This window comes from Amblyraja radiata, chromosome X (assembly GCF_010909765.2).
Source record: "Amblyraja radiata isolate CabotCenter1 chromosome X, sAmbRad1.1.pri, whole genome shotgun sequence".
Classification (NCBI taxonomy): Eukaryota; Metazoa; Chordata; class Chondrichthyes; order Rajiformes; family Rajidae; genus Amblyraja; species Amblyraja radiata.
This window is the reverse complement of record NC_045999.1, coordinates 1,397,157-1,412,936: the sequence shown is the minus strand read 5'-3', so window position 1 is coordinate 1,412,936 and position 15,780 is coordinate 1,397,157. Positions and strand designations below refer to the sequence as shown.

Here is a 15,780-nt window from a genome sequence, read left to right as displayed (position 1 = left end):
AGAGAGTGGTGAACACTGCCCGGTCCATCACAGTACTGACCTCCCCACCATCGAGGGTCCATCACAGTACTGACCTCCCCACCATCGAAGGCCCATCACAGTACTGACCTCCCCACCATCGAGGGTCCATCACAATACTGACCTCCCCACCATCGAAGGCCCATCACAGTACTGACCTCCCCACCATCGAAGGTCCATCACAATACTGACCTCCCCACCATCGAAGGCCCATCACAGTACTGACCTCCCCACCATCGAAGGTCCATCACAATACTGACCTCTTCACCATCGAGGGTCCATCACAGTACTGACCTCCCCACCATCAATGGGATCTACAGGAGTCGCTGCCTCAAAAAGGCAGCCAGCATTATCAGAGACCCACACCACCCTGGCCACGCTCTCATCTCGCTGCTACGATTGGGAGGAAGGTACAGGAGCCTGAAAACCGTGACCTCCAGGTTCAAGAACAGCTTCTTTCGAACAACCATCAGGCTCTTGGACACTGCACAACACTAACCTCAGCGACTGTGATCTAACACGGACTGAATCTTTGATCGCCCTACGGAGTTTGGTTGCACACAATGATAGTTACCTGGTATTATTGTTATTAAATTGTTTTATAATGGATGATTACAGAGTTATCTGTGTGTTGTGGCACTAATGGGCCTGTTAAGATACAGAACATAGCCGCCCATCGTTTTATTGCTGGTACGTAGAACAATGAAATACCCTTGACTCTTGATGTGGGCAACAATTAGAGGTTACTGGGCTAGCAACTGGAGACAAGCACTCTGCCCTCAGGAAAACATAAACTCAATTAATTAAATAAGCCTAGAATTAACGAGCTGCTATAGCAACCTTAACATTGCACCTTCCACACTGTTGTTGAAACCTAGTTCACATACCACACCCTGTCTGGCAGTGATATGATCCACTAATGAGGCTGAATTCATACCGTCACAAGGGATAGGAACAGAATTAGGCCATTCAGCCCATCAAGAATGCACTTTTTTTAGTTTTAGAGATACAGCTCGGACGGAAATAGGCCCTTCGGCCCACCGTGTCAGCACCAACCACCAATCCCCACACATTAACACTATCCTACACACACTAGGGACAATTTTACACTTAAACCAATCCAATTACCCTACAAACCTGCACGTCTTTGGAGTGTGGGAGGAAACCAAAGATCTCGGAGAAAACCCACACGGTCACGGGGAGAACGTACAAACTCCACGCAGACAGCACCCGTAGTCGAGATCGAACCTGGGTCTCCGGCGCTGAAAGAGCTGCAAGGCAGCAACCCTACCGCTGCGCCACCATGCCGCTCCGCATACTAATCAAGAAATTATCTACCTGTGCCTTACAAAATATCCATTGGCCTCCACAGCCTTCTGTGGCACAGAATTTCACCCCCTGACTAAAGAATTTCCTCCTCATCTCCATCCAAAAGGAGTCTTTTAATTCTGAGGCTGTGACCTCTAGTCCTAGACTCTCGCACTTTGCCCTCCGCCTCCTCCTCGCTTCTATGGATAGTTTCCAACAACTCGCACCGACCAATGATCACCAGAACACTAGTTCCATCCTACACACTGGGGATCATTTTTACAGAAGCCAATTAACCTATAAACCTGCAATTGTTTGGAATTGTTAAGGGATTGGACAGGCTAGATGCAGGAAGATTATTCCCGATGTTGGGGAAGTCCAGAACAAGGGGTCACAGTTTAAGGATAAGGGGGAAGTCTTTTAGGACCGAGATGAGAAAAACCTTTTGTGTTTCTGTGGAATTCTCTGCCACAGAAGGTAGTTGAGGCCACAGTTCATTGGCTATATTTAAGAGTGAGTTAGATATGGCCCTTGTGGCTAAAGGGATCAGGGGGTATGGAGAGAAGGCAGGTACAGGATACTGAGTTGGATGATCAGCCATGATCATATTGAATGGCGGTGCAGGCTCGAAGGGCCGAATGGCCTACTCCTGCACCTATTTTCTATGTTTCTATGAAAGTGCAAGGAAACTGAAGCACGCGGAGAAAACCCACACGGTCACAGGAAGAACGTACAAACTCCGTACAGACAGCACTTGCAATGCAGCAACTCCACCACTGCACCACCGTGTTGCCCTCATTTGTCCAGTATGCAGAGTGGAGTGAGTGTATATACTGGAGTGCATGAGCTACAAGGAGAGGTTGGATAAACTTGGAAGGACACAAAGTGCTGGAGTAACTCAGCAGGTCAGGCAGCATCTGTGGAGAACATGGATAGGTGACATTTCAGAGTGCTGGAGTAACTCAGTGGGTCAGGCAGCACCTATGGAGAGCATGGATAGGTGACATTTCACAGAGTGCTGGAGTAACTCAGCAGGTCAGGCAGCATCTGTGGAGAACATGGATAGGTGACGTTTCACAGAGTGCTGGAGTAACTCAGTGGGTCAGGCAGCACTTATGGAGAGCATGGATAGGTGACGTTTCACAGAGTGCTGGAGTAACTCAGTGGGTCAGGCAGCACCTATGGAGAGCATGGATAGGTGACGTTTCGGGTCGGGACCTTTCTTCAGACTGATTGTAGGGGGACTATTTTCTCTGGAGAACTGGTTCAGAGCAGAGCAAACAGAAGTGTATAAAGTTATGAAAGGCATAGATAGGGTAGCCAGTTAATAACATGAGATAGTTTGCATTCTCATGGCCTTGTGAGCTTCGATACACAAAGGGTTCCTATGATTCCAGGAGATGAGTGTGATGGGAGTGTTGGAAGGTGTCCTGCATCCACACTACTGCACCTTGTCTCTTGTATAAAAGCTGGATAAACACCACCAAACACAAAAGTGTTGAGGGAACCTGCAGCTGGCTGACATTTTAAAATCCACAAGGGTCCCGCCTCCATAAAAGTTATTCAAAAATGCTGAAAGATGTGCTGTTTTAATACTAATTTGACATATTGCTGGTGAAGAGTACAGCATTGATTTTGGAATAATTGAAACAAAACCTTTCTTCCGCTCATCCCCGCAGCACTGCTTCACAAGTTATAGGAGTAGAATTAGGCCATTCGGCCCATCGAGCCTACTCCGCCATCCAATCATGGCTGATCTCTGCCTCCTAATCCCATTTTCCTTGATGCCCGTTCTACTCAAAAATGTGTCTATCTCTGCCTTAAAAATATCCACTGACTTGGCCTCCACAGCCCTCTGTGGCAATGAGTTCCAGAGATTAACTACCCTCTGACTAAAGAAGTTTCTCCTTTCTAAACGAGCGCCCTTTAATTCTGAGGTTATGACCTCTGGTCCTAGACTCTCCCACCAGTGGAAACATCCTCTCCACATCCACTCTATCAATGCCTTTCATTATTCTGTAAGTTTCAATGGGGTCTCCCCTCAACCTTCTAAACTCCAGCGAGTACAGGCCCTGCGCTGTCAAACGCTCATCGTATGCTAACCCACTCATTCCTGGGATCATTCCTGTAAACCTCCTCTGGACCCTCCCCAGAGCCAGCACATCCTTCCTCAGATATGGGGCCCAGAATATGCTCGCAGTACTCCAAATGTGGCCTGACCAGCACCTGAAGGAGCCTGAGCTTGCATTTATAACACACTGTAAGAGCACCCTTTCAGCCATCTTCTATTTTTACCTTCAATAGGTATCCGTGGTCTTCACCATCACTGATTTAAACCAGGATGTCTATAATTGCCTGAATATGTTCCATTCACCTTCAATACAGGCGACTGGTCAGCTCTCCACCATTTCGTTGGCATTGCCACATCCCACAGCTGATTAAATATACTTTCTTGTCTCAAATCACTCTTTTAGTAATTTGTTATAAATGCAAATGGTATAGTCCACCCACATCAGTGTTTTTAATCCTTTTTTAAAATATGGTTAGCTGAATTAATAAATCTTCATGTGTAGGATGGAACTGCAGATGCTGGTTTACACTGAAGATAGACACAAAATGCTGGAGTAACTCAGCAGGACAGGCAGCATCTCTGGAGAGAAGGAAATGGTGACGTTTCGGGTCGAGCCCCTTCTTCAGACTGAGTGACTATTCTTAATTTTCTATTTAAAATACACTAATTTCCTCTTCCAATGTTACCTCCACCTACTTTGTCACCCTGGTAACTACCAAAGCAAAATAACAATATAATATTTCTACCAATGTAATATATCCCAGTCATTTCCTTTAGTATTCACCAGCATATCTCTTAATGACCAATTCTCATACGCTCATGTGATAGGAGCAGAATTAGGCCATTCGGCCCATCAAGTCTACTCCGCCGTTCAATCATGGCTGATCTATCTCTCCCTCCTAACCCTCTTCTCCTGCCTTCTCCCCATAACCTCTGACACCCGTACAAACCAATAATCTATCTATCCCTGCCTTAAAAATATCAATTGACTGCCTCCACCGCCTTCTGTGGCAAAGAATTCCACAGATTCCACAAATTCCTCCTCATCTCCTTCGCAAAGGAACGTTCTTTAATTCTGAAAGGATTCTCATCCAAGCATCGCAAATTTTACTGATGTGTCTGTAATTTTCCTTTATCATTTTGTTTTGTTCCTTGGCAATTTAATTCCATGCTTCCGTTTCACCTTCCTAATTGCTTTTCATGACTTGACTTCTGATCCCTTGGTGTTCTCTTATCATGCTCTCCTCTGTTCTTTGAGAGAAAATTCTTGCCCACAATTGTTCCCCCGAGTCTCTTTATTTTCATCCATGTCTCATGACTGTTTAATTTGTCCTTTCTGTTTCATCAGAATATATTTCCCTGCAGTTGAAACACCAGTTCTCTCATTGCTGTTGTCCAGTATTGTTGGTTGCGTTATCTACCCAAGTAGATAACACTTAAAATAAGCTTTTCTTTAGTCCCGGTAATCCTTAAATCTCTTTCTATTATCATGATAAACTACACAATAATATGGTAACTACTGCCCACCTCTTTTATCTGCTCCATTTAATGTCCCAAGATTCAATATCAAATCTTCCCTTCTTCCCTGTGGGTTTTTGGTTCAAGATTTAGTTGCATGAAAAAGAGTTCTTGAAGATCCCGACATCAGTCTGAGGATGGGTCCCGACCCGAAACGTCGCCTATTCCTTCTCTCCATAGATGCTGCCTCACCCGCTGAGTTTCTCCAGCATTTTTGTCTACCTCTTGAAGATCAAAATGGATTCATAATGTAAGGTCAATCAGGCAGCAGTGATCCCCACCTTCCTGGATGCCTCCGATACATGGACTACCCAATCAGGCACTAGTAGTCCAGCTAGTTCCACTGTTTGCATCCGTATATCCCTTCGTTTTCACCTCTTCCACACTCGACAATGGACCACTGTGCCCCCCCCCACCTCAGCTGGCCACGCAGCATCTCTGGAGAAAAAGGATTGATGATGTTTCGAGTCGGTTCCCCGAAGAAAGGTCCCAACCCAAAAAGGTCACTGATCCATGTTCTCCAAAGACGATGCCTGACTCACTGAGTTTCTCCAGCACTGTGTGTCTCTCAATGGTCTAATCGTTGTGTTGGCCAATAAATGCAAGTGTTCATCTTAACCAAGTCATCACGTAACCAACCACTTCATTGCCTGTTCCTTGGTTTTGTTTGATCTTCCCATAAACCATCTCTTAATTCCATTTGCTACAGTCCTGTCTCCCCAACCAGCTGTCAAGCCATCAATATCTCATAAAGTTCGGAAAGAGTTCTGGAAACAGATTTAGATCTAAGGTCAAAATAGTCACTGGGACGAGAGCCAATTCCTGTTGGATGAGAACAGATCTGGGTAAACTGGCCACATTTCGTGGCAGGGACAACTAAGATTGAACATTAAAAGACCAGAATACATAGTAGAATTAGGCCATTTGGCCCATTGAGTCCGCACCACTATTCAATCATAACTGATCTGTTTCTCCCTCACAACCGTAATCTCCTCTGCACAACCTTTGATGCTCTTACTAATCAAAAACCTATCAATCTCCAGTTTAAAAATACCTAATAATTTGGCCTCCACTGCCGTCTGTGGCAATGAATTCCACAGATTCACCACCGTCTAGCTAAATAAATTCCTCCTCATCTCCATTCCAAAAGGTACATCCTTTTATTCTGAGGCTGTGCCCTCTGGTCCTAGACTCTCTCACAAGTGGACATGTTTATATTATAACCCCAGGTACAATCCCATGAGTGAGGGGAGGGAAAAGGCACTGCTTGCTCTTACAAGGAGGGGGGGCTGGCACATCAGAGAAAATACAAAGGTTTATTAATAAAAAGGGAAATGAGACGCAATGAGAAAGGATGACAAAGTACAGGGAGAAAACATAGATACACACAAGAGATTGCAGATGCTGGAATATGGATCAAAAGACAAAGTGATATCAATATCACTGCAAATGTTGATTTATACCAAAAATAGACACAAAGTGCTGGAGTAACTCAGCGGGTCAGGCCGTATTTCTGGAGAAATAGTATACAGGTGCACAACCTTTTATCCGAAAGCCTTGGGACCAGACACTTTTCGTAATTCAGAATTTGTCGGCCTTCGGAATGGAAATTTTTTAGCGTAGATTTTAATGGCTGGCTCAGTGGTAGAGTGCTCGGCTCATATCCGCAAGATCGCGAGTTTGCGCCTTGATCCCAGCAGTTACTCGGTCGCGGATTTGAGTCTTCAATGTCGTTTTTTCTTGCAGAATAAATGTTTGTATGAAATGCAGTGTAGGAGAGGTGTACTGACTGTGTGGGCAGAACTTTGGAAGTGATTGCCCACCAGTCTAAAAAGCCGCTGTGTCTCCCTGTCCCTGGGATAGCAGGGGGCGATCAAACAGCACAATAACCCCTCCCCCTCCAACTCCAGAGGAATCCACTCCCCGATGGGCCGCTACGGCGACAAGTGGCAGTTCGCCCACAGCCCGAGCTGCGCCCCCTCATCCGTCACCCCAAGAACAAGACGTACCTTGCACACCATCAGCTTCTGCCCCTACGTATTCCTCTGGAGTTGGAGCGGGGCTGGAGTTGCTGCTGGCTGTGGGTCTCTGGGATCTCCGTGCCTGCAGTGGGCCTGGGGGTCGGTGTCCCGTTGGTCCTGACGTCTCCGGCCACCCCCCTGGACTGGAGCTGAGACTGGGAACTGTACCGCCCTTGCCCCCTCCCTCTGCAACTGCAAACAACCCCACTCTCCTGCAAGGGCGGTACAGTTCCCGGAGGATGGCAGGTGGCCGGAGACGTCAGGACCAACAGGAACCCGCTCCCCGATGGGCCCCTACGACGCCCCGAGCTGCGCCCCGTCATCCGCAACCCAGGTTCCTCTGTAGTTGGAGCGGGGCTGGGCTGGGCTGCTGCTGGCTGTGGGTCTCTGGGATCTCCGTGCTTGCAGTGGGTCTGGGGGTCGGTGTCCCGTTGGTCCTGACGTCTCTGGTGACTGGCACGGTCCTGCTGGCATCGCCGACGTGAAGACAGTTCAAAGCCCCCGCGCCGGTGCAATGAGCGGGGAGCTGGAGAGGGGAGGGACGGGGTCACACACATGGCCGAGAAGCAGAGGGGTGTAGGTGAGGTGAAACTGAAGGGAGCGACAATCTGCTGCTGCCTGCCCGCTGAGTTAAAAAGTTCCCACGCAAGACTCATGATACACTGTGTATCGTGAGTCTACCGTGGGAACTTTTTAACTCAGCGGGCAGGCAGCAGCATATTGTCAATTATTAACCCTCCCGCGCAATATACCCTCACCTTCTCTTTTATGAATGGGGATTTAGTTCCCCTTTCTTCGAGGACCGACCGGAGGTTCCGCTGTCACCTCTGCGGGCCGCCCTCGGTGAACGTTTTCAAGGACCTTTCTTCAAGGACCGAAAAAAATGTCCGCTATTCGGAGGTTTTCGTTATTTGGATCTTCGGATAAAAGGTTGTGCACCTGTATATGTGAAAATTGGGCCAACCCGAAACGTCACTCCAGAGATGCTGCCTGACCCGCTGAGTTACTCCAGCATTTTGTGTCTATCTTTGGTATTTATGTCACATGCACTGAGATAGTGATACATTTGTTTGCACGTTATTCAGTCAAGTCATACAATACAATACAATACAATACAATTTATTTGTCATTTGAACCCCATTGAGGTTCAAACGAAATGTTGTTTCTGCAGTCATACACACAAGAAAGAACCAAGACACAACACAATTTACACAAACATCCATCACAGTGAATCTCCTCCTCGCTGTGATGGAAGGCAAAAACTTATCTCTATATCTCTTATCATACTATACAATCAAACCAAACATAAAGGAATTAATGTTCATGGATGTTGCAGTGTCTTGACCCGAAACATCGACAATTCCTTCCCCCTTCCCCTCCCTACAGTCGCCCCAAAAAATCGTCTAAGTGGGACAGGCCCTTAAGGAAGTTCGGCAAGTCTTCAGCGACTCTTCCCAACCTCTACAGACGCACTGTGGTAAACATCCTATCCCGATGCATCGTAGCTTGGTTTGGCAACAGCTCTGGCCAAGACCACAGAATTAGCAAAGAGTTGTGGATGTTGCCCACTTCAACACAAAAAAACACATGTCACACTGCCAGCTGTACACTGACAATCAATGACCACACACACTCCGGTCATTCCCTCTTCTCCCCCCTCCTGTTAGACAGAAGACACAGAAGTTTGAATTCTGTGGAATTCTCTGCCTCAGAGGGCGGTGGATTCCGATTCTCTGGATGCTTTCAAGAGAGCTAGATAGGGCTCTTAAAGTTAGTGGAGTCAGGGGATATAAGGAGAAGGCAGGAACGGGGTACTGATTGGGGGTGATCAGCCATGATCACATTGAATGGGCTGGCTCGAAGGGCCAAATGGCCTACTCCTGCACCCATTGTCTATTGAAAGCACGCACCACCAGATTCAGGAACAGCTTCTTCCCCTCAGTTACGTTCCTGATTGTGGACTTTCTACTTGTATTTATCTGCACTTTTTGCGCATTATAATGGTGTAACTCTATATTCTGCACTCTGGCATTTCTACCGTTGCACTACCTGTAGTATGTGTTTGGTTTGATGGTACCCATGTATAGTATGACTTAACTGAATAACACGTTGAACAAAGCTTTTCACTGTATCAATAATAAACCAATACCTAGTAATTCAGAAACAGAATCCTCGGCTTTATAAAGAGAAACATAAAAGACAAGGAAGAACTGGTAAACTTTTACAATGATTGGCTTTGAGTGGAGCACATTATCCAGTTCTGAATGGGCATTTCAGCCAACACAAAGGCTTTTAGACAATAGACAATAGGTGCAGGAGTAGGCCATTCAGCCCTTTGAGCCAGCACCGCCATTCAATGTGATCATGGCTGATCATCCCCAATCAGTACCCCGTTCCTGCCTTCTCCCCATATCCCCTGACTCCGCTATCTTTAAGAGCTCTATCTAGCTCTCTCTTGAAAGCATCTAGAGAACCTGCCTTCACCGCCCTCTGAGGCAGAGAATTCCACAGACTCTCCACTCTCTGTGAGAAAAAGTGTTTCCTCGTCTCCGTTCTAAATGGCTTACTCCTTATTCTTAAACTGTGGCCCCTGGTTCTGGACTCCCCCAACATCGGGAACATGTTTCCTGCCTCTAGTGTGTCCAAGCCCTTAACAATCTTATATGTTTCAATGAGATACCCTCTCATCCTTCTAAACTCCAGAGTGTAGTTTTGAGGGAATGCAGAAGGAATTTGTAAGAAATTCTGATCCAGGATAGAATAGAAAATCTGGGATACAGCTGGAGCACCTCTCGAGAGAAGGAGTGGGTGAGGTTTTGGGTCAAGACCCTTCTTCAGACTGGTTGGGGATAAGGGAAATGAGAGATATAGACAGTGATATGGGGAGATAAAGAGCAATGAATGAAAGATATGCAAAACAGTAAGGATGATAAAAGAAACAAGCCATTGTTAGCTGTTTGTTGGGTGAAAATGAGAAGCTGGTGCGACTTGGGTGGGGGAGGGATGGAGAGAGAGGGAATGCCGGGGCTACCTGAAGTGAGAGAAATCAATATTCATACCACTGGGCTGTAAGCTGCCCAAGCGAAATATGAGATGCTGTTCCTCCAATTTGTGTTTAGCCTCACTCTGACAATGGAGGAGACCTCGGACAGGAAGGTCTGCGTGGGAATGGGAAGGAGAATTAAAGTTTCCAGCAACCAGGAGATCAGGTTGGTTCAGGCGGACTGAGCGAAGGTGTTCCGAGAAACGATCGGCCAGTCTGTGCTTGGTCTCGCCGATGTATAAGAGTCCACATCTTGAACAACGGATACAGTAGATGAGGTTGGAGGAGGTGCAAGTGAACCTCTGCCTAACCTGAAAGGACTGTCTGGGGGGGGGGGGGGGTCCCTGGACAGAGTCGAGGGAGGAGGTATAGCGACAGGTATTGCATCTCCTGTGGTTGTAGGGATTTGTTCTCCTCTGAGCAGCGTGGGTTACAAAGAGATCTGATCTAAGTATTTATAATCATGAAGAAGACAGAGCAGGTGCGCCGAAACGACTCTCATTGTTCCAAGATAATAGACAAGGGAGCAGAGAGATAACGCACTTGTCAAAACCAAACGTGGCAGTGGGGAAAAAAAGCAACAAAATGCTGGAGTAGGTCAGACAACATCTGTGGAGAACATGGACAGGTGATGTTTTGGGTTGGGACCCTTTGTCAGATTGGTTGCAGTAGGGGAGAAAAAGCCGGAAGAGAAGAGGGGCAGGACAAAGCCTGACGAGCAATAGGTGGGTACAGGTGAGAGGGGGTTTTGATTGGCAAATGGTTGGACAAAGGCCAGAGATAGAGAGACAAAAATATCGTGAGATAAGGAGATAGGAATGAAAGTGGGATAAAACGTGAAGCCAGAGGAAGGGATGAAGGTGGAAGGCGATGTGGGGGGGGAGAGAAGGGGACATGGATAAATGGGTGCACATCTTGGGAGGGCACAATGAGGAAACTATTTTGTTTTATACAGCGAGTTATCTCCATCCAGAATGCCCTTCATCATTTTGTACACATCAGTTGGGGTTCCCTTTCAGCTTTCATTGTACACAGGAAACAAACCCAATCTATCCAGTCGGAGGAAGGGTCCCAACCCAAAACGTCACCTATCCATGTTCTCCACAGATGCTGCCTGACCCGCTGAGTTACTCCAGCACGCTGTGAAACATCACCTATCCATGTTCCCCACAGATGCTGCCTGACCCGCTGAGTTACTCCAGCACTCTGTGAAACATCACCTATCCATGTTCCCCACAGATGCTGCCTGACCCGCTGAGTTACTCCAGCACTTCGTTCTGTAGTCACTCCTGCCTCTTGCCAGTCTCTCCCCACAGCTCATCCCAATCAATATCCACGTTAATCATCTCCAGGTTGCGTTCCATTTGCCAATGTTGTTTCCACATAACTGGTCGATCGATAACTCGCTCAGTGACACGTTTCCCACTCACGAGTTTTGGTATCATCGTTAAATTCCTGAACTGCTGTCTCTACATTTAAGTCCGAATTCCATAGAGAAGCAACTGGACCCAACAGTTTAAGCACATGGCATAGTCAAAGAAACAGGCCCTTCGGCCCAACTCGTCCGTGCCGACCAACGTTCTAAGCTTGTCCCACCTGCCTGCCTTTGGCCCATATCCCTCTAAACCTGTCCTATCCATCTACCTGTTCAAATGTCTTTTAAATGCTGTACTGTACCCATCTCACCTACCTCCTCTGGCAGCTCATTCCATTTACTCACAACCTTCTGTGCGTGAAAATGTTGCCCCTCAGCTTTCTATTAAATCTTTTCCCTCTTACTTTAAACCTATGTTTTGTAGATTCTTCTACCCTGGGAAAAATACTCTGCACATTCACCTCATCTATGCACCTCATGGTTGTATACACCTCGAAGTAACTCCTCTGCTTCCTGCACTCCAAGAAATAAAGTCTGTCTGCCCAACCTCTCCCTATAGCTCAGGCCCTCAAATCCCAGCAACATCCTCATAAATCTGTACTCTTTCTAACTTAATGTCATATTTCCCACAGCAGGTGACCAAAACTGAACACAGTACTCCAAGTGCGGCCTCACCAACGTCTTGTTTTGTATTATCTGACTTGATTGGATAGCATGCAAAACAAAGCTTTTCGCAGTACATCAGTATACTTGACAATAAATCTAAACTTAAACTTTACCTAACATGACATGCCAACCCCTATACTCAGTTCCCTGACCGATGAAAGCCAGTGTGCCAAATGCCACCCTATCTATTTGCAGCACCACTTTCAAGGAACAACAGTATGTACTTGTGCTCTGATCCCTCTGCTCCACAACAACCCTCTGCTCTTCCTGACCAGGTCAGGCTGGACATTCTGGAATGGGAGTGGGAACACTGTTGGGATTCAAGATTCAAGATTGATGTGCTTTCTTAATAATTGCATCAGTGTTCTCGAACCACTCTGAGGTGCCACTGCTAAGTCCACCCTCCGCCACCTCCAGTTTAAATTCCATTTGGAATATTTTTGGAGGACCAGGAAACCAAGAACCAAGACAGAGAAGAGGAGGAATTTCTTCAATTGGGGTTTTTTGATTGAGTTGCTTGAAAGATACACGGAAACAGGCCCTTCGACCCATTGAACCACATCGACAATCAGTCGCCCATTTCCACGTTACCCCAATTTTTCATCCACTCCTACACATCAGGGGCAATATTACGGAAATATTATTCCATTGTAAGTCCTTCAGTTACAACCAATGCAATATATTTCCATGTCTCTGTAGTTAAATACGTTTAAAATAATTACAAGCATTACAGCATATTAAATATTGTCACTATTTGCAATATATTTGGCAAATAATTTGGTTGCACCTTAAACGTTTAAACTTTAATACCTTATTAAATATTGTCACATTTAACATGTCATACTAAATATTATCATATTTAATGTGACATATAATTAATCAGACATTAAATATGACAATATTTAAGAAGGTATTAAAGTTAAAACGTTTAAGGTGCAACCAAATTATTTGCTAAATATACTGCAAATAGTGACAATATTTAATATGCTGTAATGCTTGTAATTAAAACAGAAATCACTATTAGGAATATATAATGCAGCTAGTTATTTAATGACGAGTTATATTGATGTTACTTTACTGAGAGTTGACTTGTTGGTTTAGTCTGGCCCGGCCACTCTTACTCTTACATATCAGGGGCAATATTATGGAAATATTATTCCATTGTAAGTCCTTCAGTTACAACCAATGCAATATATTTCCACGTCTCTGTAGTTAAATACATTTAAAATAATTACAAGCATTACAGCATATTAAATATTGTCACTATTTGCAATATATTTCGCAAATAATTTGGTTGCACCTTAAACGTTTAAACTTTAATACCTCATTAAATATTGTCACATTTAACATGTCATACTAAATATTATCATATATAATGTGACATATAATTAATATGACAATAAATATGACAATATTTAAGAAGGTATTAAAGTTAAAATGTTTAAGGTGCAAACAAATTATTTGCAAATAGTGACAATATTTAATATGCTGTAATGTTTGTAATTAAAACAGAAATCACTATTAGGAATATATAATGCAACAAGTTATATTGATGTTACTTTACTGAGAGTTGACCTGTTGGTTTAGTCTGGCCCGGCCTGACTAGGCCGCAAAGCCTGGGGCTCGCGTGATTGCCGCGCCCGGCCTCCCGCCGCCACTCACCCGCGACACGCTGAGATCCTTCATCACCTCCTCGAAGGCGGCCGTCTCCTCGGCCTGTTTCTGGGTGTGTAGCGCGATCTTCTCGCTGAACTTGCGGGGGTTGGAGGCGGTCGAGCCGCCGCTGGAAGGTCCAGGGCCGGGCCCGGGGCTGGAGGCCGAGGCCGAGCCGCCTGAGGAGCAGCCAGCGCCGGGCCCGGGGCTGCAGCTACTCCCCGCCATCTCCACACTGGCAGCAGCAGCAGGAGGAGGAGGAGGAGGAGGTGAGAGTCCTCCCTCAATCCCACTGATCCAACAATAAAAATCCCTCTCCCCAAAAATAACAACCCCACTTTATCTAAAACTCCACAATCTGCCCCAATAACAACCCCCACTAACTAAAACTCCACAATCTGCCCCAATAACAACCCCACTTTAACTAAATCTCCACAATCTGCCCCAATAACAACCCCCACTAACTAAAACTCTACAATTTCCCCCCAAAACAACCTCCACATTAACTAAAACTCTACAATTTCCCCCCAAAACAACCCCACTTTAACTAAAACTCCACAATCTGCCCCAAAAACAACCCCTACTTTAACTAAAACTCTACAATTTCCCCCCCAAAACAACCCCACTTTAACTAAATCTCCACAATCTGCCTCAAAAACAACCCACACATTAACTAAAACTCCACAATCTCCCCAAAAACAACAAACCCCACTTTAACTAAAACTCCACAATTTGCCCCAAACACCCAGACAAGCTATAATCACCAAACCACCAGCCCCACAAAATCTCTAAAACTCACCTTAAAAAATTAAAACTCACTCCAAACCCTGCCCCTTGATCTAAAAAAACACACCAATTTCTGACCAAACCCACCCTAACTAGATGTCTCAATGTCCCCCTAAAATTCTCTCCAGAAATCTTCCTCAAAACCCAAGATCTGACCCTGAGCCTGTGGCCAAAATTCAGTCCCAAAAGCTGGTCTGGTCACAGAGACAACAGCACGACCATCCTGCAGCAACATTCAGCTGGCTGGCCACTCAAAGGGCGCCTCTTCTCCACTGTGTGTCAATGAAAGTTCTCCTTGTCTTCTCTCCACAGTCGGGGGGGCCAGTGGCATCCAAATATATTCCAACCCCTTGTCTGATTGAAGTACAGATCCCCTCAGCAAAACTCTCCGTCTCCCCTGATCCTTGCCGCTCCAAATACCAGCCCTGGGTTTCCTGGCATCGTTCAAATACTGAAGACACACACATACAGAAAGGAAAAAAACAAAATGAGAGGTGGTGAAATGAATGCTCCTTCTCAACCGCACCACTAGAGGAGTCAAGAGACCAGCTCACTGAGTCAATCACACAAGCAATGGACGAAAACCATTGGACTGTCACTCTCCCCTCCTCTAATAAAAAGGGTGGTCCAAATCAACAAGTTTAATTCGTTCAAACTTCAAAAATATATGTGTAGGAAGGAGCTGCAGATGCTGTTTTAAGGCCAAGATAGACACAAAAATCTGGAGTAAAATATAACAAAGAATTGCAGATGCTGGAAAATTCGAAGGTGGACAAAAATGCTGGTGAAACTCAGCAGGTGAGGCAGTATCTATGGAGCGAAGGAATAAGCAACGTTTCGGGTTGAGACCCATCTTCAGACTGATGGAGTAAACTCAGCAGGACAGGCAGCATCTCTGGAGAGAAGGAATAGGTGATGTTTCATGTCGAGACCCATCTTCAGACATACATTCAAATTCATTTAACTTGCACTTCATGTGCAATGTGACGAATACAACTGATTGATTGATTGATTGATTGATTGACATTCAGAAATATATTTTGAGTTTGAGTTTAGTTTATTGTCACGTGTACCGAGGTACAGCGAAAAGTTTTTGTTGTGTGCTAACCAGTCAGCGGAAAGACAATTTCCACAGGCTATTTTAGACTGGGTATTGAGTAATGAGGAAGGGTTAGTTAGCAGTCTTGTTGTACGTGCCCCCTTGGGCAAGAGTGACCATAATATGGTTGAGTTCTTCATTAGGATGGAGAGTGACATTGTTAATTCAGAAACAATGTTCTGAACTTAAAGAAAGGTAACTTTGAGGGTATGAGACGTGAAT

The 15,780-nt window shown here is 45.6% G+C and overlaps 1 protein-coding gene across 3 annotated transcripts in view; it reads right to left on the bottom strand.

The window, feature by feature from the left end:
- LOC116968305 (CREB-regulated transcription coactivator 3-like) overlaps positions 1–14,998 on the bottom strand; it is a 54,028-nt gene extending 39,030 nt beyond the window's left edge. For 2 of the 3 annotated variants that reach the window (XM_033015030.1, XM_033015031.1), the window contains exon 1: positions 13,683–14,997. In XM_033015030.1, the coding sequence (XP_032870921.1) occupies positions 13,683–13,901 (219 nt within the window). In that variant the 5' untranslated portion in view covers positions 13,902–14,997. Of the gene's footprint in view, positions 1–13,682 lie in introns of all 3 variants that reach the window. The other variant, XM_033015032.1, reaches the window with a different exon arrangement.
- Between the last annotated feature and the right edge of the window lie 782 nt (positions 14,999–15,780).